This window comes from Streptopelia decaocto (assembly GCF_964273445.1).
Source record: "Streptopelia decaocto genome assembly, chromosome: 11".
Taxonomy (NCBI): Eukaryota; Metazoa; Chordata; class Aves; order Columbiformes; family Columbidae; genus Streptopelia; species Streptopelia decaocto.
In genome coordinates, this window is record NC_138666.1 from 18,433,608 (window position 1) to 18,460,033 (window position 26,426).

Here is a 26,426-nt window from a genome sequence, read left to right on the forward strand (position 1 = left end):
ATTCATATCTGGGCTTCCATGTGGTCAAATTGCTCATTGCAGGGGGGTTGGACCAGACGACCCTTGAAGGTCCCTTCCAACCTGAACTATTCTGTGATTCTGAATCATACAAGTTTTGCTTCCTTGGTTCCAAAGGAGAGTAATAGATTAGAATTTGCTTTGTTGGTGGTAGAAACTTCCATAAAATCTTGGCTGAGTATTCATCAAATACCTTTTCTCCATTATTTGATTTGCTATAAAGTTGGTCAAATACTGTTCAGAGTAAAAAAAAAAATGATATTATTTAAATTATATAATGTAAGAGAGGCTTGATCTTCTACCTTTCCTCATGTTTAACTCTCCTTGCTTAATGAATAGTGATTTCAGTGAACCTTAGCAAGGAGATCTGTCCTGTTTCACATGAGAAATGCCAAATTGTGGGCCCTAAAGAAGGTACAACTCTGTCACCTTTTCTGGGCTTTTACAGCCTTGTTGTATGCAGGATGAGGTATTTGTATGTACACAACAGAAAGACCACCTAATTATATACAGAAATATGGGGAGAAACAGCATGTCTAGAACAAAACTTGGCTAGTAAAGTCAATGAAATATTAATTGCGGATTTATTTTTCATTATTTTCTGGGGAAGGAGAGGAGAGCTGATTCTCATGCTGTGTTCTGAAAAGGGATATGAATATAAGTTATGAAACTGGCATAGAGGGCTTTAAATATGTAGCACAGAGCATCTTGGGTTTAAAAAAAAAAAAAAAAAAAGAAATAGAAAAAAACCCACACCAAAATCACACAGCTATGATATTGTGGAAAATAACCCAATGAGTACAGGTAATTAATATTCAACTTGTACCTGTAATTAAAGAGGTCAGGCAGAGGACCTGTTGAAAGTTCGTATTTCCTGTTTCTCAGTGAGCAGGTCAGCACTGCAGACGTATAACCAAACGATGTATATTTATCTAAATTTAGAACTGTTTTCCTAAAGAGAAAATTATGATATACATCCCCGATCTTCCTTACTGTTATTTATTGTATGCCGTGGCCTCTTTTGTAAACTAAGGCAATTAGCCTTTTGCCCCAGTTCCCTTGGCGTTATTTCATAACTGAGTCTTTAACATAATGTAGTTTCATATATTCATTTTGACAGCAATAATCATTTTCGTTCTGCTACACTAGATGATGTATGGAGGGTACTGTTTGCCAATAGATTTTCTCCAATGTGAGTTCATGGGTTTTAGACAATGCAGAGTAAATTTTCAATATGATATTCTGATTAAGCATGACTAAATGTATTGGGGTGTAAAGCACATGAACAGCAATTGAAAAAAATTATACAGGAGCTATGATTGGCAAATTGTGAATATGCTGATTTATAAACCACCATTCATAATTACAAAAGCTTACTAATTTAAGAGCTGTTAAAGAAGTAAGGTTTTCTCATGTTTACTAGAATTGGTGAGAAAGAGCAAATCCCACTAGAGCTTGATTCACACCTGAAAAAAACTGAACCAAATTTGCAAGTATCCGTATTGAAGGCTTTGACAGGCTTCTTGAAGGCTCCTATTTGTGCTCTTGCTTTTATTTGCATTGCAGATTCAGAGTTTCTATGTCCTTTTCTTTTTATCCCTGGGACATTGTAATGCAAATCTTAATATCTTTCCAATGCTTTGCAATTTGCATCTTTGAAATTTGAATCATTGTGAGACACAAGAGAATTATATAGTGAATATACTGATGTGCTTCAAGACACAAACTCGAATCTCCTATAATGAAAAATTCTAATATTCAAAAGTGTCACAGATTTGGGTTTTATTTGTTATTTCATTCCTTTAAATCCACTGTGTTTTCATCCTTTACGTTTTAATATGGAACTCTAAAATAGTAGAAACAATGGTAGCATGGCAAGGATATTGAGAGAATAAAGTAATCGGGTTTGTCTTTCTCTCTCTGCAAAAAAATATAAGATACAGAAAGAGGAATTGCTACAGTTTTCAGAAATTCCTGAGAGACGTCTACCGCATTTACCCCTGTAAAGAGAAACACAGAGTGATCTGAAGTGCAATCATATTGAAATACTTTCTTATATGATTAGCTCTATGTTTTTCCACATAATGCCTCTCATGTCCGGCAAATCATATTTGCTAGTTCTTTGCACTTCTCACATTGTTCTGGAAGTAATAAAACGGTTATTCTTTGTGGAACTAGTATAATTTTTTCTTATCTGCAACCAACAAACCACTGATTAAATGTGGGATTAGAATGCAAATCATGCCAGCACCAACAAATTTGTAGTGTTTATCTGATATGTAATTGTAATGGTATAATACATGAGCAAGAATATTTTCATAAATTTCTTGTGAAAAGCAAGAGAACAAAAGTGTCGGGGTTTTTTCTGAGGCTGGTTAATAAACAGATATCAACATATGGCCAGAAAAGTTTCAGGTTGGATTTCTGGGAGGGGTAAGAGATTTCATTAAAAGTCACCGAATGTGCTTAAATGCACATAAATTTCTTCCATCAGGATTATAGTCACTTGTTCTTTCTCTGCGGCCATTAGTAAAACACACTTATCTTTGTCATTCTTACAGCCACTGGACTTTGAGACCAAAAAATCCTATACTCTGAAGGTAGAAGCAGCCAATGTCCATATTGATCCTCGCTTCCTCAGTGGAGGACCATTCAAGGATACAGCAACAGTAAAAATTGTAGTAGAGGATGCTGATGAGCCACCGGTCTTTTCATCACCTACTTACCTACTGGAAGTGCATGAAAATGCTGCTATTAACTCCGTGATCGGCCAGGTGACTGCCCACGACCCCGACGTGTCTTCCAGCCCTATCAGGTAGTGCTGCTGGCAGAAGACTATTTTCCCATACATTGTATGACACTGTTCTGCCGCCGCTTTATTTCTATGGAAATACTTCTATAGGATCTGTTTAATGATATTAATCACTTTGGATCATTTTCAAAACCATAAAAATGCTCCTTGCTACATGAGTAGTCTTACGAAGCAGTAAGAATGCAACAAAAATAAGAAATGGGATGTATGAGATCAGATGGAGTTGAATCATCCCTGTGTATCTCTGCAGTATTTTAAAATCATCCATTAGCGTCTTCACTAACAATACTGGGCTTGTTCCATGTAGTTGTAAGGTAGTAAAAAATATTTCCTATACCTTTGGTTAAACCTATTTCTGGTTTAAAGACAGAAAGTCAGAGATTATTATGCCCATATGACTTTTGCATCTTCAATTTATGATATTTTCTGGTTTTGATTTTCGCTTTTTTGGTTGGTTTTTCTTTGGTTCTGTTTGGGGTTTTTTGGTTGTTGGGGGGTTTTGGTTCTTTTTTTGTGGTGTGTGAGGTTGGTTGGTTGGTTGGTTTGTTTATTTGTTTCCTCACCTGATTAATTTAACTGTATTTTGGAGAGCTCTGGAAAGTCCAAATTCCTTTGTTTGTGTGTGTGTTTTGCTTTTGGTTTGGGGTTTTTTTGTGAAAAAATATTTTAAGGCAGAAGAAAAAGAGGTTTCAAGTTAGCAGTTCTCTTATTGGAGCAAAAATATTCATCAGAGAAAAGCAGGGAGCAGATAACTGTAGTAGATAACAGTAGATAACTGTAGATAACTCTTCTACCAATATTTTGGTTAGACAGAGTTTTTTGTGTACATTTGTTATAGAAACCCTAGCAACACGAATAGAAATATGAATCACCTTCTGTCCTAGCATTATCACATCTGCTGCATACTTAGAGTATTGCATAACATATGGATATCTCTGAACATGGAAATAGACTGATAATCGAGTCATGAGACAAAACATTAAAGAATTTAGAAAAATTATTATAGAAAACAGCCTGGAAAGAAGCTTCTCCCATGGTATTTTGTTTGTGTTTATCCTCATTTCTACTAATACAAGAGAACTTTGTTTTTATGCTTGCTTAGAAGAGATGAAATATATTCTCTGAGCTTTCCATCACTTGATCTAAAAGGCATGAAGCCTATCACAGATTTACAACCAGGTGTATAGATGGGTTGTCAGTCTGGTTCTGAATGATGTGCGCACCTTATGGAAACACCTGAGGAGGGTTATTTAGCAATGGCTTGTGTCAAATGCAGGGTTTTGGCAGTGGTTATTAGTCTGACATCTCTTCACCAGCCAAGGAAATTCAGACACCCTTAGATAGATGGGACTAAAGGATGAATATGTTGTATGGGCCTTTTCACATTGTTGACGTTGAGCCCTAATTGTGGATCGGCAAATGCATCTTTGAATGTCTAAGTGATGATGTGATATTCAGCTGAATTATGCTTTCATTATCCATTTCACCAATGAATATGAACTCTCTCTTCATACCAGTTGTTAGGTTAGTCTGACTACAGTGTATCTTTCATAACCAAATATTGTTAAAATAAACAGCACCATTTCTCTTGTATTTGCTATTCCGCTGCGCGTGTTGTGAAGTGCTTGGCTCACTTCTAAGCCTGGTGGAGAAAAGGGTCTACAAATCTGGTTTATAATTGCAAGCAGAGTCCCAGGTTGGCCTGACTGTAGCCTCATCATTTGAGAAGCGCGAATCAGGAGTTCGCGTCTCGGCACGCGCAGACCGTGAGCATCTCTCTTGCCAAAGGGGCCCAGTGACTTCAGCTGAGCTACTTGTAAAGCTTTACTGCAGTTTCTTTCGTAAGGGTGCTACGTTCTGTCTTACAGTATAATTAGGCCTGAAAGTTCATTATCTATTAGTATACAGATCTATTGATTCCAGTAGTACTTATTTCATGTTTCTGTTGTTATTTTATAACCATGGTCTGTTTATCTGCAGTAAATTATCTTGCATAAAACACGATCCAAGTGCACAGAAAATAGCACGAGTAACAATCTTTCTTCCTATACTGCCCTCCTGTAAATCAGTGTCCTTCAGCGTCTTTCTCTGTGGGGAGATAAGCTTCACTATGCCAGGTTTTCCCTGTTCATATCAACAGAGATTTCATCTTTGGTAGCACTGGATCATGTTTCTTAATTCACAGCAGGCCTTAAAAACCTAGGTACAATATTTTCTGCCTCCCTAATGGTACAGCTGTTTATCTGTCCCTAAGTAGCATGTCCAATCTGCCTGCCATTAATAACCAATGGTGATTTACCGCTGATGAGGTATCAGTACTATGATTCAAATCTCAGCAGGTGCAGCCAAAAAAGATTTCTGCTCTTGTTTACATTGGTGCAAATAAAGAACAGATCAAATTAAGTCATAACAGCAATATCAACAGTGCAGGAGCAGGACTGCGAATCATTTCAAGTCTTCTCTTAAACCACTATGGGGTTGTTCTTATAATTGCCATAGCAGACCCATAAACTAACCAAAACTTCCCAATAACCTAGGCTGGGTTTATGGCAATTTTAAAAGGTATTTTTTCCCAAGATATTAATTTCTCATTTTTAGAGAAAAGTGTGTTTTATGTATAGCTTATGGATCTGACAATGCATTCCCATTAAAAAGAGCTACAATATCATTATCATGAAAAGGAAACTGCAAATGTACTATTAGTTTTCTCAGGTTTATGGCACTGCAGATTTTATTTTTTGTTTTGTACCAAATATTTATCGAATTAAAATCAGGAGAGGGTTTCACTTCTTTGTAGTGTGGCAAAGACATGTAACTCATGTTAAAAATGTTTCACTGTGAGTGGTGGGTTTGTATCGTGAATAAATACCATTGGGACGAGATGAAATGCAATATAGTAAACTCACAGATGTTATGCTCCCAGTTTTATACCTTCATAAAGTGTTTTGCAGGAAGACTGTCAATGGAAGTTCAGAAAAGGATGGATCCTTAGAGAAAAAACGTGTCTCATCTCCATGGAATTAATGTCAAGTCCAGGTCAACTAAACATATAAACATTTCATATTTTATTTCATTTGTGGTCTGTAAAAACTTCGTAGATGTTTGCTATCAGAAGAGTTCTTTCTGCATCATTACGTGAACATCAAGAATTGAAAGACAGTTTTAAGCGATGACATCTTTAAAAAGTTATCCTTGTGGCTGTCCTTAGATTTTCTTGAGTGAAATCTTGAACCTGCAAAAGTCTGTAAAGCAGTTTTTACTGCCTTCACTAGTGCTAGAATTTGACTTCTAATACTTTAATTGGAGCTAGGGAGGCATCAAAATAAGGTTAAGATACATTTCAAAAATGATTGCTTGAAGTTAGGCACCTACAGCTTTATTCTTCCACACAAGTGACCTGATTTGCAGAAATGCTGAGGATAGTATTCTCCAATTACCATTAAACCATTGAGAACTGAGTATGTGGAGCTCACTAGAAAATCAGTTTACTTAAATATGCAAATATAGATGCATGTGCTTTTTACTTTGTATTTTTTATGGTACTCTTCTTAGCCAAACTACTGGTTTATAAGTAGGAAAACTATTTCTTCTTAGTGTTTAAGAACAGAAAACTGTCTAAAAAATGCCATTTCCCAGTTAAACAGTGGTTTTCACTCTTAGGTCCATTAGTTGTTAAGTACCTTATTGGTCTGGTCATGCTAGGCTTGATCTTTAGTAATACAGTCTTTAAAATCTAAACTTCCAGATTTTTATGCATTTTCATAATTTAGAACTAATTTTTTGAAAGGGAATTCACAGAATCCCAGAATGTCAGGGGTTGGCAGGGCCCTGGAAAGCTCATCCAGTGCAATCCCCCCATGGAGCAGGAACACCCAGATGAGGTTACACAGGAAGGTGTCCAGGCGGGTTGGAATGTCTGCAGAGAAGGAGACTCCACAACCCCCTGGGCAGCCTGTGGCCAGCCCCTCCTTCCATGATTTATGAACTCTCCTCTTCCACTTGTGCACACCCAGCAGTTCCCTGTTTAACCAGCAGGTCTCCTGGCTCCCTTCCCTGACTTCCCATGTGTCGGGATGCTCTGATCTTGTGCCTGGTAGAAACAGTCCCTGAACACTGACCAACTATCTTGGGCCCCTTTACCTTCAAGCTTCTTACCTTTACCTTCTATCTTACTGAACGCATTGCACAGACAATCTAATTGCAATGTTTCTTTCATTCTAAATATGAAAATATCTGACGCTGATATTGAAAAAGATGGTTGCATTAATCTTAAGCTCTGAAATCAGATCCTAATGCTATGTCCATCAATATCAATGGTGTTACATTGGAATGAGTTTAAGCTCAGCTAAATATGTTTATTGTTGCATATGAAGGAACTTCTGAATCAGAATGTTTTTTGAAATTGGTTATGATAAAGCATAAAACAGAATGGAATAACTGATTTTCAGATAACTGTGCCATTGTCACTGTAGCAAAATATGCTCTTGTTCTTTTATCAGTGAATTTAACAGGATATTGGCAAAAAGTAGAAATGTGATGAGCAACTAACGGTCAGAGTACCTTTTCTGACCACTATATAATGTAATCCAGTCTGATACTGTATCCTAACTCACCCTATTATGCCTAGATATAATGCAGAACAGATGTAAAAATTGTCAGTGCATGCTGTTAGGTTCTGTGATACAAAGGCTTAAAAGGCTTTTATACAAATCCACAATTAGGATTCAGTAAAACCCCTTGAAGACAATTTTTGTTGAACTATATCAGTAGTTTATCACTCAACTCTCTCATTTCATACCTTTCCTGTCAAAAAATAGGAAGGCTTAATTTTGTGATTTAGTTTCGTTTTGCGAATAATGCATTAATAAAATAACTCTGTGAAAATGTACAAACAGAAAAGCTTTCCTGAGATCTGGTTCTGAGCTTTAGAACATCATCCTGCTTAACGCCCCGTTGGAGTGATGTGCTGCAGCTCTCTCCGTTGTTGGGCTGGGTCTAGTTAGGCTGCATCATTTACCTGGACATTCACAGCTGCAAACTCTGTGTTAAAATCAGTGATGTCAGTCCATCAACCAATCGGTCCTTCAGTGTTCGAAAGGTTTTATAGGAAAACGGTGTTTCACTAACTGCATTCTGCCCATGGAGCTGCTTGAACCACAACTGAATAATATGCTCGGTGAAAAGTTCATGCTTCATTAAGCTGAAATGTATTGGTAAAATAATGTTATTCAACCCTTTTTAAAATAACCATGAAGCCCGCCATTTTTGTGCGCTTAATACATTCCTGTTGAAATTATCATCGGTTACTGTGAAATACCATAGAAACTGTCTAATAAATGTGATGAATTGTGTAATTAACTCTTGATCAGCATCGTTTCTCAAAGATGTTACCCAGTGAACCTGAGGGCATTTTATAACCTTCACACTGGGTATACAGCTAATTACTCCTTGGGCAATAATTATTAAGGTTTTTTTAGTCTCAGATTGTCATTTTGTCTGATAAATTATTATGCTATTGAGCTTCTCAATCCATTTGGCTATAAAACTGCAGCTCTCAGAGGGCTCCCTAAATTGTCTTGTGATTGTATGGATTACACCAACTTCATTAAGTAGATTACAGGGATGTCTGTTTTGTAGGTTTTCCATTGATCGGCACACTGACCTTGAGAGACAGTTCAACATTAACGCAGAAGATGGGAAAATAACTTTGGCAACACCACTGGACAGAGAAACAAATATGTGGCACAACATAACTATTGTAGCTACTGAAACCAGTAAGTATTTGTATATAACAACTTTTAGTTCTGTTGGTTTCGTAATTAATTTTAACAGTGTGTACAGTAGAAACTATATAATTAAGTAAAAAGCACATTGAATTTTTAAATTACAGAATTTTTGAAAGAAAACTTAATTTCTGCTGAAGTTCCATTTATTTTAGTTATATTAAGACACAAAAAATAAAGTTTTGCTATTGTAGAAGTCAATTGCAAACTCAACACAGAAGTCCTTAATGCTGAATGATGTTTCAGTACCATAAATGATTAAGCACACAGATAATGTTGGTGAAAGTAGTCCTATTTGATCCATATGAATAAATTTGTCATATACAGCTATAGACAAGAACATGGATTGTTCAGATCCACAAAACTATTGTGACTGATCTGTGCACTTAAGTCAGTGGGTGCTAGGAGTACCTGGGAATGTGGGTCCTAGATTTTAATAATGAAGAATTCCTGATTAATTTGGAATTGTAAGCGCTGCTGACAGGACCATGCATGGAATATAATTTATTATTCATAGTAGCCCTGTATTTGACACTACATATTTGAAATAAACATACTGCAGCAAAAGAACAGATTCAGAACATAGGTTTGTCATCCCATGTCACCTTAGCTGAAACACAAACTATGAAAATGTTCCTGCTGACGCATCTATTCTGCAATGTATATGCATAATTCCCATATGTGCGGACACACTTGACACCTTGTAAGAATGTTTGTCTTCAGAGCCCGATGATCAGTGCTGCTAATTCTTGCCTGTAGAAAACAGGGTGATGTTAGTGCTCGCTTTTCTCCCCAGTGTGTCTTTTTTAAAGAGTATAATATTATGACATAGAACTTTTAATGCTAATAATACTGTAGCTATGACCATAATGAATGGGAGGATCAAATTTACTTATTTGGCCCATTTTTGTTGCCCAATATTTTTCTGTGGCACTTGGTTTCAAAACCAAGCATGTTGGTGCTATGTGACAGGTGGCTGAAATGCACACGGAAACCAGAGACAGGTCTGAGTACAAACGGAGCTCTCAACTTACAACCCCTGTAAACTGTATTCCTGTGACCTGCCATAATAATTTGTGTATTTCATAGCCAGTAGTTCCAATGGTGTCCTGTTAATTACTGTTAAATCTTGCAGGCACACACTAGTTTGATAAACTATTATAGCAAGAATGCTTTCTGCTTGCAAGAAAGCCGAGCCAACACAGGGAATCAGACTGCATAATGAACACAAGCAAGCTGTGGTTTCATAGGACATATTTTGCCCATGTTAATATCAAGCCCGTTAATAATTATCATGCTTTTAAAGGAGAAAGATATAACATTTCCATACCAATTTTCTCAAGACATGAGCAATATCAGATCCTGAGATTTACCAAAGGCATGGAAAGCTGAATTATTAGTTTGTGATGCAAAGTTTTCAGACATTGGAATACTAAGATGTTATCTAGCTTTACCTTTTATTTCCTCCAAAAAGTCAAAAAAGAACAAAATAAACCAAAAAAATCAACAAATTCCTCCAATTGATTTTTTGATGTCACTTGTCCGTGTGTGTCAGAGCACAGTGAACAGAGTGTACCTGAGTAAGCCACACCAGAATCAAGCATCCCTGTGGCATCTTCAGATTCTTAAAACGTAATTATATTCAAGAATTTTGTAAGAAATGGGGTTTGTCATTAGACTTCCTGGGAGCCTCAGCATCCACCACTGCTGTAAAACGGCCTGTTAGCAGACTGGCTATGAAAATAATAATGCCAATCTCATTCTAAGCATCTGTGTTCCTGCTGATGGCTTATTTTCGCATTTCCAATATAATTATTTGACATTCACGTAAAACAAGAGCTTAATTTCATAGACTACTATCTTTGCTTATTTAAGAGAAATTATTTTTAAACTCATGCAGAAAATGAGATTGTTCATAGACCTGTCAAGCTGGGTAAAGTGGGCATTTTTAGATTTGTTTTTTCCCAACGCAATAATGAGCAAAATCTCTGTTATAAAATAACAGAAACCTGTTGGAGGCACACAGAAGCACCAAATGGAAATACAACGTGTGTCACTCTGAGGCTTCACTGACAGTAATATTAATGGACCACTGATCTTTCCCATAAAAATAAATATGTCAGCATCATTTGTACAGGAGGATTTTCGCTTTCCAGGTTCAGTTCAGGGCTCACCGCTCTCCCTGTGGTGCGATCAGCAGGCTGTTTCATTGCCATTACACTTGCTTGCTAATCATAAGCCACGATGTTGTTTTCTCTTCTTGATTCTTAGCATGGTATACCCTGATCTATCAACGCTTTCATAGCTAAACAGCAAGTTTTGCCCAACCATAAATCACTATTTCAGAACTCCATGGTGTTAAGTTACCTGCAGCTGAATTGGTGCTTTAAGCACAGGTCAATGTTGGCAGTTTTCTGTGTCACCGTGGCAAAGTCACTCTGTTACTTGTTGGTATCATCTCTTAGGCAGGAACCTTCCAAGACAAGGCTGATCTGGCTGAACTGACTCTGTGTTTTCACCTGGCTTGAGGATGAAGATGTTTAGATTAAGGATGGCTGATCTCTTTGAAAGCAATCAGGTTTAGAACGTGTCCGATTTGGAATGTGTGTGAACAATTTTAAGCATGCTACTTCTTTTTAATCCGAGTGCCCCAAAATGTGAACTTTCATGTGTAGCAGAACTAGGAGTAGAAACACAAAAGCATGAGCCAGTGGGGACTGTGACTCTTGTCTCTAAGTACTTAACAGGCAAAATACCAGTTTGGTTTTGTTTAGGAGAACATTCTATGTTCCCATTCATAGGCAAGTACCTGGCTAGTTCTAATTCAGAACAAATCAATCCTATTGGTGACAAACAGTATTACCATCATATTCGGAGACCTGTGCAAAGGGAGACATTTTGGAGGGTGCTATTTTGCTCCTTTCGCTTGCCCATTGCTAGCAGACACCTTCCAGCCTCGGTGAGTTCCTAGTTGTCTGCAGCCTTTCTTTTTGGGTGGTTAAATGAGCCAGACAGACTAAGGAGCAGTGGCCTTGAGTGGCTCTCCCTCAGCCAACTTTTGTATTGCCTTTATGTTCTGGTTCTCAAAACATGGAGACAAATTGCATATAGTTTTATATCTCCTGTTTAAACCACTGTAACTACGTTGCATACCAGTTGCATGGCTCCTAGAGATAATTCTTCAAATATTTCATCCTATTGAATCATTTTTTGGTTACTAAAGATGAAACAAGGCAGAGAGTGATCAGTGAAAAAGAGCGGTCTGAAAGTGATTTCATGGTACGGGTGATATTTAGGTGACAGTTTCAGGATTTCAGATTTAGTTATACATTTTCTATTAATTTAGTGAAAAACTGGTAGATAAATTCCTTCTGCAACTTTGAACCTCTCACCTACTACGCTCAAATCTATCTGCTCTTGTGAGTTCCATTCCTATCGCACATTTGTTTCTATTGTATGATTTCTTACACTTCTTTCTTGTATCGTCAAATTAATTTTTGCTTCTTTGTTGTTCAACTTTTCCTCTCTGGTCATGTGGTGGCTCCTCTGTGGTGGTGATTTGTGTCACATGGAGTTTTAAGAGAAGATAATATTGCAAAGAACTTTGACCTCTTTCCAAGATCATTCTGCAATACAGGCTTGGGATTCACAGAGGAAATATATGTATTAACACTCATGGCGAAGAGATACTGAAAGTTATTGTGTCTGTGAATTGATTCTCACATTTTCTTTCTACATTGCCATACATTGCCAAGTTTACTCTGCTGAATGAGTCAGGAGCAGGTGATGACAAACTAGAGCACTCAGGCTCACTGGCAAAATGACCTTTCCCTGGTGCGTGGATATAAAAGGTGAACTTTGTTTTCTGTCACTGACTCTGGACTCAAATAGTGGACTAAGGAGATTTCCCACTGTTTTGTTGTGCAGTTGAGAGTTATGTGAGCTTCAAGTTGCATGCTGAGGTTGGGAGGTTTAGTTTAGCTAGATGCTTGGGAGAACAGGGATGGGTATAGCCTTTCTTGGGAAGTCGAGGCTGATTGTGCTGCTGGTATGTTTGGGCTCTCTGGAGCTGTGCCCTGGGTGGGAAAGGAATCTGAGTGTGTATGCACATGTTTTCTGAGAGCCTGAATTGCAGTGCAGTAAGAACAAATTATTAAGATTTCTTTTGCTGTATCTTTTTTGTATGTACAAAAGCTCATCACATCTTGGGTTCTTTGGTACTTCCTTGAAATGGAATTTTATGTCACTCAGTAAAATCTACTAAAGTCAGGATCCTCATAGTCATACGTGGTGCCACTCATTGAAACACAGAAATACATTTTTTAGTTTGTATAAGTTGCAATTATAGCTGTAACTACTGTTCACATTGCAATGCTTGGGTTGCCTGCATTAACGGGTTAGTAATTTAGCTGGGCAGTGAAGCAGAGCAGAGTTCAGGCTGGCCTAACCTCCTCAGTATTCGCTCTGTTTCCTGAACAGGTTTTGCAGTGCTTACTGAGTTCTGCCTTCTCCATGCTACTGAAAGAAAATCAAATAGCCGTGATTTATTTATTAGTACATTTTTGCTACCTTTTTTCACAGATTCTGAATGGAGTTCAGAATCACTGGTCATTCAAGCTATCAGATTATCCTACATGTATAAGGCATAGAATAACTAAACTCTGTTTTCTTTCTGCCTCCAACTCCATGGATTTCAATTTCCATCTTCTAATGGCTGGAACAGCCACATTGCAGATATTTCCCTGGCATCCTCACTGTGTGTCCCGCATACGCTAAGGAAATGCCATGTACTTCAGTCATTGCTGGTTAATTGATATAACAAAAGCAGTGATAAATGGAGAACGAAGGCAGTTTGAAACCAAAGCAAAGACTTATCTCAGAGAAGCTGCTCTAACTTAGGGAAGAAAGAAGTGCATTAGTAACATAATTTAACTGTACAATATCTCTCCAATTTAAATATGAGTATCCTGATATTTGCATACTCATCCTTCCTAAACTGTATCTCAGATCTGCTTGAGATACAGGATTCTATTGAATTCTTTGAAAACAAAAAGAATGCAATAATGCATTCACTATTAGCAATGCTTATCTGGAATTATCTTATTTTAAAAAGTGAGGTAATCCTTTTCTCAAGAACATGTATTATGTAGCAGAAATTCATTGAATGATACCATAGATTTCAACAAGAAAAAACTTCTGAACATCTTCCAGTTGGCAGCCTCCAAGATTTGTGAAAAACACACCAACAAGTCACAGAAACCATGGCTCATAAACTTTCAACTAAATTATGATCTCTTAAAACTCCCCAAGCTTTCTTGCATCTGATGTAACACTGAGTGGCTACTCAATGTTTATGTTTTCTTCCTACCCTTCTCATGACCACGTGCAGCACCGGGTTCCTCCAGCTGTGTTCAGGTCAAATCTGAGTTACCATTGTGAGGTACTGCCTGAGCATATTCAAACACAGACAGGTTCTTTTATAAGGGACTTGAACAGAAGCCCTATGGGGAGAGGCTGAGGGAGCTGGGCTTGTTTAGTCTGGAGAAGAGGAGGCTTAGAGCTGAGCTCAGCACTCTCTAGAACTACCTGAAGGGCAGTTCTAGCCAGGTGGGGATTGGTCTCTTCTCCCAGGCAGTCAGCAATAGGACAAGGGGACATGGGCTTCAACTCTGCCAGGGGAAATTGAGGCTGGAGATTAGAAAGAAATTCTTTACAGAGAGAGTGGTCAGGCATTGGAATGGCTGCCCAGGGAGGTGCTGGACTCACCGGCCCTGGAGGTTTTTAAACTGAGATTGGACACGGCACTTAGTGCCATGATCTAGTCAATGGACTGGAGTTGGACCAAGGGTTGGACTTGTTGATCTCTGAGGTCTTTTCCAGCCCAGTTGTTTCTGTGATTCTGTGATAATTACCATAGACACAAGCGTTTTCAGATGTACCGGGAACACCGCGATGACGTGCGCATCCATTTGCTCTGTTGCGTTAGGTTACAAAAAGGCTCCTCTACAACCTCTCCCTCTTCCCACACTCTGTGCAGCATCCCATGCACAGACATGCAGGAACCCGCTCCGCTGGGGAACTCCAATGCCGGTGCAGAACTGCCTGGGAGAGATTTCTTTTAGCCTACAGTAGTGTTCTTAGCCAAGGTATAAATCTCCGAATGAAGGGTTTTAATGGAATTTCTGTTTTCCTTATTCTCCAGGCACTGCAGTCACGGAGCTATTATTTTGATTTTGATTGACTGCTTTATCAAATGAGTCTTGGCTATTCAGCTTCACTTGCCAAACCAAAAGCAGACCGGTGGTTAGCTGAGCCCCCTGCCCAAGTACTTGGCAAAGCTCCAGAACTGCCACAACCAGTAGAAATTCTCGTGCATTATTAGGCAAAGCAATAGATGAAAATACAGACAAGAACTTGAAATGGAAATGGTGATTTGACCACAAGATATATTTTCCAGGCATAGAGCACAGAAATCTCAAGGACAAAGCTGTGGGCTCTATCTGACAAAGGTAATTACCCATACCAACTGCGTTCTTTGGAAATGAAGAAGTATGAGGCAATTTTATCACCTAATGGGAAAGGGCATAAAGCCAGAAAGACTCTTTGTGGTTTACCAAGAACATAAATACAATAATTGAATCATCACCTGGCACATGCTCTGCTAAAGTTATCTATATTGTATATTCCCTTAAAAAATACAAGGACACTAATTAAAAAGGAAGAGAGACATAATTAGTCCTCAGAATAAGCCTTCAGCTACAATGTGCTTTTTAATGCCATGAATACCTTTCCTCATGCTTTCATTTATTTAATTTTATTTAGCCTTTTATTGTAAAAATGACTATAAGCATTATTAGCAATAATTCTAACATTTTAGGAAGTTACTTTGGTGCATCATATAATTACCTCTAATTTAGGGCTGGGTAAATTTCAGTACATTTCAGAAAGAGAAGGAAATAAGGCTTTATGGAGGTTTAAACACGAGAAGCTAAGGAATATTAACCTTTTTCGCTTGACCCTTTTTTCTCTGGTTTAGTGGAACTCAAACTAGATAATCCATCATTTTTGCACAGAAAGACAGAATTTAGTAAGGTAGTTTTTATTCATTTGCACACAAATACAGGGTTACACAGAACTGCATAGATCCTAATGGGTCGTGGAGCATTTGCCATTGGTCAGTGGAGGGCTGGTGCATCACCCAAAGCTGGTTTGCAGTTCTCAGCTATGAAAGTGTGTTGAACTGGAATTCAGGTATGGGATGCTCAATAGAAGTTAGCAACCTTTGATTTTGGGGAAAGCATGTAAGGCAACTGTGAAGCGAGCGTCTGAGTAATTCAGTGCAAAAAAAATAAAGAGGTAATAAACATAGTTAAGGCAAGAAAAAGGAGAGAGAGTCGCATCAACAGTCTTAATGGTTTTTCTTTTACTTTCAGGTTTCAGGGCATTATAAAGCCAGGCTAGACATCTTAGACCTAGATTTGCAAATGCTGATTTCCAGAAACGTACTGGAATTGAGAACACTCTTCAAAGCTTAAAACACAAAAGGTTGGGATAGCAGGTGGTGTTTGAGAAGGCAAGAGGGCTTTCTGGGGCACAAAACAGATAAGGATTCAAGTAAGGAATACAGGAGTTGTTAGTGAAAATGTACTTGACTAATTCACGTGAAGTGTATTTATTAATTACTTAGAGAAAACTGGAGGCGTGGTTAAACTGACCATATACGTATTAGCAAAATCAGTAAACTGTTAAACTGAACAACTAACAATTGCCCATCTGCACTTTGAATGTTTGAATTAGAATTTCTGAAGAAATTATGATTAATCTTAAGAATAATGTGTAGCATTCATCTAGCTTGATCAGCTGAATTCATCTACTTCTAAGCAGCATGCGACTGTCGAAAATCTGCACTGTTTTTTCTCTAAGGTTGAAGCAGGTAGGTCAGGCTCTGCAGTTTTATAGCTGAATATCATCTCCTTCATACACATTTCATTCTAGAATAAAGACTCACTCAGAGCAGCGTGCTTTCAGCTGCTGCTAAAGTTGCTGCATAGCAAAGAATGACAGTGTTTTCTGGCTGAGAATCAGAGACGATTTTTTGAAGGTACATGCCGATACGCTTGGTTATTGCTGAAGGTTTGCAAGTAAGAATGGTTTCTGCTGAACTCCTAGCACCTGAGCCAAATCCAGCATTTCTAGCAATATTGTATCAGTGAAGGAAACACAAGAGTAATTAAAATGCACTGTTAAAAAAAAATCAGTCCCAGAAAGGACCACGAGCTCTAAAAAGAATGACTTTAAATATTTCTGTAATAAATTCTTATTTAATATTTTTTATTACAGTATTTTGATATTTTGTCTGTCAGTAAGGGAGGGATTTGATTTGAGGTATTGTTTTGCTTCAACCATGATACCATTTAAAATAGTCAAAATATTCCAGACAACTTGTCCTCAATCAGTCTGCTTATTGTTATTATTATTGTTGCTAGTCATTATAAAATTTCATAGCTAACTATAATTGACAATAAGACCTTTAATAGCTAAGTCAATATTTTATGACATTTTAATATGCATGATGTATTAGCATATTAATAATATAATTGCTGTAAAGTGTGGGCCAGATTCCTGCCTGTTTCACGTTAGTGCGGCTCCCTTGATTAAGCTGAGACTGAGCAACACAGCAGCAAGTCACCCCCTGGTCCATTTGTTGTGTCTTAACACTTTTCCTCAATCAGTTTTCTTCCTGCCTGTTCACTGATTTATTTCTTTAAGGCAAATCCTTTTATGTCACTTAATGGCACCATATTATTTTCTGGAAATGTCGTGTAATTGTTATACGTAGAAATTAAGACCTGTTAGTTCCTCACAACAATTAAGGGACTGCACTGCCTCAGAAAATCTAGAATCGTAATTAGGTTTGTGGTGAAGAGGTAAAGGTCCAGTGGCATTTCATCACACTGTTATCATTGCTTTTCTGTGGTTCCCTGTTTCTCGATACTTTTTTTCCTTCTTATTGGTAGTTGCCACAAGGAGATGGAAAAAACTCTTTTCAAAAGCATTTAGTAGACTCAAACTTTTGCTGAAGTGATGCAGCTGTAGAATAATGCTTCACAGTTGCAGGTGCTTCCAGAGATGGGGAATGCTGGTTTACTATTGCTGCTTCTTGTAGCTAGCTATCATCTTTTTTTTATTTTATTTAGCATTGACTTTTGAGCAAAAAAAAAAAGTGACTGTATAACTTCCAACATTTCTAACTTGCCTTTATAGTTTCTAAGTCCACTGCTAATAGTTGCTAAAACATAAACCATATTTTTCGTTTTTGAACCAATAACAATTCACTGCAATACATAGCACGGTTCGTTTACTCAAAGTGGCACAACTGCAAACTACACCCTGACTTGGGGCCTTGTTGGAGACCAGTAAGACTCAATAAGACAGTTGTGTATCAAAATGCAGGTTGTTTTCTGGCAGCGTTTGTTGCAGGCTGGTCTCCGGATGGACGTGGGCGTGGGAGGATGTTGGCAGTGTACATTCTTTAAAAAGTATTTTTATCATTTTTTGCCTTAAGGATTTACTGAGGATCTGTGAATAAAACACAATTGTTTTCGTTGTCATAAACCTGACATGACTATAGCAGGTTCCAATACAAGTCACTTAAGCGGCTACGGTAATAGTTTATTCTGAGTTATGCGTTTGTTTACTCATATTGATGTGTCACATGTATCTTGATTATGTGTCACTATGAATACAAAGCTCATTGTGGTCAAAATTAGATATGCAGAACAGTGTCTAAGGACACGCTCTTTGCATCCAGAGCTTCTGACAAGAGACAAGTGCCCATAATTGCCACTCGAATATTGAAAAGGTGCTACAGTTTCTGCCTAGGATGCCCCTTCTAACTCTTTTCAAGTCTCATCCCGTCCCTTCGTTCCCCCTAGTTTAACATCCTCCTTTGTCTCTCCTAGCACACATCCCATGCTGTCTTACCACCCTTAGGTGACATGTAATTGCATGTAATGAACCCTCATGTGTGACCTACTGCATGTAGTATCTTCTGCATCTTTTAGGGTTTCCTTTTTGGCGTCCATGAGAATGAATAGGAAGTGGTGAAACTAAGGTGGATTTTCCAAAACACAAACATCATGATTAAAGGGAGAACGACACCCAGAATGATTTATACTAACCAGAAACCCTTGTGTTTCTGGGTTGCTGGGTTTTGGGAGGGTGGCATGAGGAGCGGAGGCTGCCTGTGCCGCTCCCCGTTCCCCTCCAGCTCTAACATGAATATGAATTAGTTTCAACATCCTCAGCTTCCTCAAGGACAAAATTACAGCTTGCTTACTGTGGCCCTTGGTTTTCTTTCGCATTGCAGCCACAGATGCTTTTCCTCTCTTATTGTGCATCGCTAAACTTAAACAGAACAGTGTATTTTGATTTTCCCTTATAACCGAGGGTTATGGTAGAAGAGACCCTCTTCACAGCTTTAACTACATTTGAGGGGATGTTTTGCTTTTCTAGTCTAGTTTTGCCTTTCCAGGTCCTTTTGATCTCTCTGTGCATTCAGACAAAATGATATCATGCTCATACACCAAACAAAATGTGATCGTTCTGAAAAAAATACAAACATTTCCCAGTTTTGCAAATGGATCTTTCAACTCACGGCGGATCAGAGGTAATTACAGAGGAACTGTTTGTTAGGCTGCTGAATAACTGTGCAGCTGACTGGTATGAAAAATAACAGAGAGGTTGCATTTGAATGTCAAATTATAGCCTGCCCTCAGATAAGCAACATGGGAATTGATCCCATCGAAATGTGTTGTATCTGTAGGAAAAGAATACACTAGCTTTTAAAAAATACAGTTTGATTATCAAGTTTTATAAAAGAATATTGATACTTTGAAGTTAACAAAATACCCAGTCTAAGTCCCTGTTTTAATTTAAATTAGATTTACATTTAAAATCTTGAATTATTTTAAATAGAGGAAACAGGTAATGTAATATTTAAGGACAAGGAGTCGATTAAACTTCTGGAATAGAAGAAATGTGACTAACTTCAGCACGAGCTGAATGAAGCCTTGAAGCGAAGGGGTGAACTCCATACCAAGGCAGGCTGTTCACCTGGCTGTGCTGCTACAGTGCTAAGCAAAGAACTCGCTGCAGGCTTAGGTGCAATGTCACCGATTCAGTTGGACTCAATGATCCGAGGGGTCTTTTCCAACCTAAATGATTCTCTGATTAAGGAAAAAGTGATCCATTTGGTCTTTTTGCAGGCATGCTTCATTCTTCTACAAATTTGTAGGTGATAGATTAAAAACTCATGTCAGTTCTGGGCTATATAAAACAATTTCTATTTTTTGCATGCACTAATGCAGAGTAAAAAATGAACCAAACCAAAAACAGAAGATGAAAGTGAGTGAAAACTTTGTGTGAACAGGGCCTGAAGAATATGGCTTTATTTAATTAACGTTTTCTGGCATGGCTTGTGCATCTGTCACAGAAATTTTGCTCCTTTTTTCTTTTGCTATTATCAGCAACCTGAAAGTATAGTCTGCCCTTATCTATTGATTTAAGGTAGGTGTGTGGCCTATCTTAGTCACTGATTTACAGACGGAGTTGGTGAACTTTGGAAACCTCAACTACAAACTCAGCTTTGAAGTGAAGGGCTAGAAAATGTAGCTGTCCTCAGGCTCCCCTTCTTGTCCTTTCCAGGCTACGCAGTTGAAATAGAGTCCTCACGCTCCAGCTGGTCAGCAGGTACGTATGGTTCTTCTGCCTTTGTCCATGCCCGTGGAAACGTGTTGTGCAAGACCCTGACACTTCTTTCATGGCAATGAGATGTAGAAAAATGGACAAAAATTAAGGAGGTGGAAGATATTGAGCAAGTCCTTGGTTAAATGTGTGACACTCTATCAGTGAGGAAGTAAAAATAGAATGTAACATAGTTTTGTTCTTGACTTGTTCACCTTTCTTCTGGAGACCATAATAAAATAAACTGAGTGTTCTACTGAAAGGCGACAAAACTTTTCAACTCCATTATTATTTTTCTCCCAAAGAATGACTTAAGGAACAAACGCGAGAAATATGTTTCACATCTTTTTCTTTCTGCCTCCCTCCCACACACATGCACACGCAGAGGCTCCCACAATCTGTACTCCTCTAATATGTTCCAGTGTGCTGAAGTAAATATAAATGGAACATTAATTTTGAAGCAGTGTTTGTTTCTTGTCTTAGCAACTCGTACAGAAGCGTTTCTGCTGTGCACTGATACCTTTCTATCATATCCCACAACTCTTAGTATTTTCTCATCCTTTACAAATCCAAGGGGTTCAGGGAGGATCTAAACCTTCAGGATGACCATTCCTAGTTGGTTGTTTGGTTTTGGTTTTGTTTTTTTTCTAATTTGGTTGCTTGAATTTTGTCTTAATTCAGAAATAGCATATGTTCTGTTATTTTTAACAGAAATATTGCCAATTACTGATGACTTTTCTCGACAAATTCCAAGTGAGTTTCAGGTGCTCAGTCTGCCTTGAATCAGATCATTACATAACAGACAACTGAACACAGTATTTGCGAGCTAAACTTCAGTATAAATCAAATTCCAGTTTCACAATAGCATCTCTTTTTCTCAGGATTCTTGGTGTTAGGTTTGTCAGTTTTACACGTAGTAACCTAAAAGGTTTTAAATACAAGGGATGTAAAGCAAGTGCTTTTGATTTTATTAGGTCGGCGATTCAGTTTTTACTTTCATTTCCTTGTTAGAACTAAGATTTCCTCTACTTCTGATTTAAAATATTATTATAGTACAAATGTCACTGAATGAGAGAAGCATGAAATAGCCATTTCCAAGCCATGTGGTGATGGCAACAATAATAAAAATTGTGTTATTTTCTAGGAATCTATTTTAAATTCAGGTTAATTAATTTTAGTTAAAATGCAAGACAGCTTATGACTTTTTAAAGAGAACCTTGAAGTGATTTTTGGATGATTTAGTTAAATAAAGGAAAACTGGATTAAACTGTACTTCTTTGGGTTAAACAAATGAACAACTTCATTCTGTGCAACCCGTAATTCTCTCCCTCAAAGACATCTGCTCTTTGAGACCACTTGTACGTTTATCTATCAAGGAAAGACAGTGGAGAAGTGTTTCAAGCATGTTTATGAAGTGTTTAAGTGTTTTTGGGAGTTGAATGGCTGCATTATGTTCTGTTAGTTATGGCACAAGACCAAAAATGCCATTGATAAGCTCAAGTTACCGCTAGTATGACTTGCTGCACGCATTAACAATGTTAACAATGTGGAATGCTTCACATTACAAACTTCCAGTGATACACACACCTCTCGGATGTGAAGGGTTTTTCCAGGAAAGAAGAAATGTGTTGATCACAATAAGAAACACTGTCTGTAGCCCCTGAAAGTTCAGCTTTGGAGACACTAATTGGCTTGATAATGGGATGATGATGATGATGATGATGATGATGATTATTATTATTATTATTATTATTATTATTATTATTATTTCTTCTGCCTCTTCATTTTTGTATCAAACTCCGCAGCCTTCTCTTTTAATCCTGAATTAGTTTAAATGGATATGTTAATCATAGATGGGTAACAGCAAGGTGTGTATTTCACGCATTTGATGTTCCAATAGAATCTTGAGAACTGAGGACAAAACATCAGAGCTGCCTACGTGCTTCTCATTTCTGTAAACCTTTCCATAGCTATTTCTAAACTCAGCTGGACTTTCTATTATTTTGGAAAATTTATTTATTACCACTAGTAAATTGCACTACTTTGAGTCATCCTTTCCTTATATCTGTCTAGATGTTCCTTTCTTTGTGTGTGTTGTGCTCATCTGCTGCAGGTTACCGGATCTTAGACCTGTGGGCAGTAATTGAGATTGCAGCAGAGACATTAAAGTGCTGCACTTCTAGGAAATGCTGTACACAATTTGCATAGGAGTTTCGTACAGTTACATGCTGTGCTGCAGCAGTGGTGTCTGCAGATGGCCAAGTGGATGGAGTTGAAATCAAACACTAAGTCCTGTGCAGATTACTGCGCAAAGAGTTCTGGTAAACTAGACTAAATTGTCTCTTTTTTTTTTTTTAATCTTGCCCCTCAATGTGCTGGGTTTTCACACCAAGCCTTTGCTTCTAAAGTGACAGTCCTAAACCGTGCATCACAATAATTATAGGTAATGAAGCTTCTACAAATTCGGTTAGTTCCTCAGAGAGAGTGTCTCTAACTTTACACTCTTTCACAGAATCACAGAATGCTGGCTCATGAGCATCCTGCTGTCCCCAGGACCCCCAGGTCCCTTTCCCCTACGCTGCTCTCTAATAGGTCGTTCCCCAACTTATACTGGAACCTGGGGTTGTTCCTACCCAAGATACAAGACTCTACACTTGCCCTTACTATATTTCATTCAATTTTTCCCCACCCAGCTCTCCAGCCTGTCCAGGTCTCTGATGGCAGCACAGCCTCTGGCGTGTCAGCCACTCCTCCCAGCTTGGTGTCATCAGCAAACTTGCTGACAGTCACTCTATTCCCTCGTCCAAATCGTTGATGAATATATTGAATAATACCGGCCCCAGCACTGCCCCCTGAGGCACTGCACTGGGTACAGGCCTCAACTGGACTCTGCCCATTGACCACGACTCTCTGGCTTCTTCCCTTCAGCCAGTTCACAGTCACCTCACTGCCCGCTCATCCAGACCGCACTCCCTCAGTTCAGCTGTGAGGATGCTGTGGGAGACTGTGTCAAATGCCTGACTCAAATCAAGATAGCTCACGTCTACCTCTCTGCCATGTGTTTGCATAAAATAACGGTTGGAACTTAATCAGTTTTACTGTATCTACCTGCTACATGCAGGAAGACTCAGTCTCCCTTAGTTCTGTTTGACTGGGTGGTTCATTCTGGGGGGGAGGGAGGAGGAGAGATGTGAAATCTAGTAATTAAACCCCAGTTTTCTCAGTAGTTTAGAGCAAACTGACTGACCGTTCATACAACTGCAGGAAAGTTCTAAGCAATGACTACTGATCGGGATGAAGGCCAATTGTATGAAGGAGAGTCACCCACGCAAACGTACCGGTTTGTGCACTGGGGATCAGAGTGGATCCACTGCAGTCATCTTCTGCTTTTTGTTGAAGGACGCTGGGCGTTGCTGACAGCCCTGGGTTTGAGAGGGGCGTCCTCCGCGCATGTCTTACCCCTGGAGTCTGCAGACATCAGAAGTATGAAAACGGGCAGATGAAATTATTTCCTCTGGACGGTGTTTCCATCCATGAGTGAAATCTCACTTTGCTTAGGAAGAACTCATTAAGTAGTTTGAATAGGTCTGCTTAGGGTGATTCTTCTTTACAGGGAAAACACTGAGCATAAAGTGGAACCTCATTGAAAGTTTTGCAATGACAAAATAATGCGGTGTATTCGGTGGTAGATAAAATTCCCTCTCCAGCTCTCCTCTCCCTTTCTCAACAATAAATTTCATCATGGTCACAAGAACCCTAACAGGAGGTGGATATCCCCTTCTTCGGAGGTTTCAAGCCAGTTGAGTCTCAAATGTGTTTAGTAAATTAATTTTTTAAAATTAATTCTCATCAAGTTTCTAATTATAATATCTTTAAATTTAATGTTTGTATTGCTGATGAAAGACAAACATTTGGGGGGCAGTCACAAGGGACATGAATAATTTCCTTAGAAGCTTATCTAATTAATTACATTTCTGTGTAATGTCTTTAAAATTTGAACTGCCACCATTTCATTAATTTAGATAAAAGTAAATCTTTAGTGTTTAAATATGACACTAGTGCTGAGAATTCTGATAAGCTGAAGATTCATTGTCTATATTCTTATCAAGTTAAGGTAAAATAATGTGTTTAAAATGTTGGGGATTCATTACTTGCATATTAAATTTTATTTGATTTCAAATACATTATTGTTTCATGGCATAAGTGTTCACCTCATTCTGATAGTAAATAAGATCATAGGATGCAAAGTGGACATAAATATTACTCTTACAATAATTCGGTGGGGATTTCTTTTTCTTCTGTAACATGTTTCTTTCTGAACTAAAACTTCTGACTCCTTCAAATGGGAAACATTTAAATCTGATGTCTTGTAAGTTCTCACAACAACTGTAGGTTGGTACCCTGGTTTATGGCAGCAGCTTCATGCCTGCAGTAATAATGTAGGCAAAGCCATGTCATTCAACACAAGTCAGGCCCGTGCGCAGTTTTTCAAATTGTTGATGATATAAACAAGCTAAAATACTGTGGTTGTAAAATAATACTAAGAGAGAGAGATTGAAACTAGTACTGAGTTACTTGTTGGGTGTAAACAGTGTTTTAAAAATCTTCAGATTAGCTGCTCTCGTCAGTTTAAAGTGAACTCGTGTTTTTGCTCTTTGGGGAAAAACAATCTAGAATATACATAAATAGTCTATTAAAATAAATTAGCTATACTGAGTTGAAGGAAAGACACTAGAAGCTGACAGTGAAATCTCTTCGAAGTACAATGTGAACTGTTGATTTAGCTTTTCTTTCCTTACAGCTTAACGAGGTTATCCTACTTCTTATAGTGATGAACACTTTTATGCAAAATAGATCTATATTATAAATAATGAGGTGAAGAAAGAAGTGAACAGGTCATATTTCTGGTCAGTGGTAGATGAATCAAAGTGCTTTAATAGTCCTAAGTACTATCTAGTTTTGCCTGTGTAAATCTACCATCTATCTTGTGGGTCCCACATTAATTGTATTTGTAATGAAGAAATAATAGATGTGCAGTCAGAACAACTAATAGAGTAAAATGCTCTTTGCTCTGTGAAAGATAAACAAAGAAATAAATCTATGTTGTTTACAGCCTTCCCTTTTCCATGTGTAATGGACTTTATCAATAAAACAATACAAACTTCATCAAAGAAAAATCTTACCAATTTAGTCCAAGAAAGGTCTTCATTGAGCTAATCTCCAACAAATGCTGTTTGCAGTGGGGATCTGTTTGTTCTTTTCAACCATAAAATACTGACCATCCTTCTTTATCTCATGCTCCAACTCCCATGATCCATTACAGATAAGACAATGCAATTAGGCAAGAACAGAAGACAGGAAGATTATGGTTACTAAGTAAGCATTTATATTTCAGTCCCAAATTAAATATGTTGACCTTTTATGCTTTGATTTCTTTTCTTAGGGAACCACAGTCAAGTGTCCCGGGTGCCTGTTGCTATCAAAGTTCTTGATGTAAACGACAATGCTCCCGAGTTTGCATCAGAGCACGAAGCCTTTTTATGTGAGAATGGGAAGCCTGGACAAGTAAGTACCTCCGTGTTTTCACGTTGTGTGCTGCGATGGGTGACAAGGGGGTGCAGTTTCTTCCTGTGACCTCATCTTTGTTCCCAAAGTCTGTGCCTGTGCGTTCATTGTAACAACTCTTAACATACATTTAAGATAAACCTATAATTGTATTCCACGGTACATCCCTATATATGGACGTACATGTTTTTTTAAAGTATAGGTTTTAAATTAAAGGTAGGTATCTTTGCACAGTATTCAGACAAAATGCTGAATGTCTCTATGTTCCCACTGTTTCCACTCTGGTGGAGCTCATCACTTCCCAGGTTCATGTTCGTTAACAGCATAAAGTATAATCCAACCTGAATTCCAGTTCAGTTATTGGAATATTGCAACTGGTCCAGGTCACTTTTCTATGACAATTGGGGAAAAAACAAGAAAGCAAATTAGAACTTGTTGGAAAGTCAAGAAAGCTGTAACTGTGTTTAAAGTATCTAAAGAGGGATGTGGTGTTGAGGGAGTGG

General features: G+C 38.1%; 1 protein-coding gene across 1 annotated transcript in view; it reads left to right on the forward strand.

Annotated features, from left to right (window-relative positions):
• Window positions 1–26,426, forward strand: part of CDH8 (cadherin 8) — a 126,526-nt gene that overhangs the window by 70,253 nt on the left and 29,847 nt on the right. Inside the window, exons 6-8 of the mRNA XM_082062834.1 lie at window positions 2,580–2,833; window positions 8,468–8,604; window positions 25,802–25,923. Coding sequence (XP_081918960.1) covers window positions 2,580–2,833; window positions 8,468–8,604; window positions 25,802–25,923 — 513 coding nt within the window. The remainder of the gene's footprint in view (window positions 1–2,579; window positions 2,834–8,467; window positions 8,605–25,801; window positions 25,924–26,426) is intronic.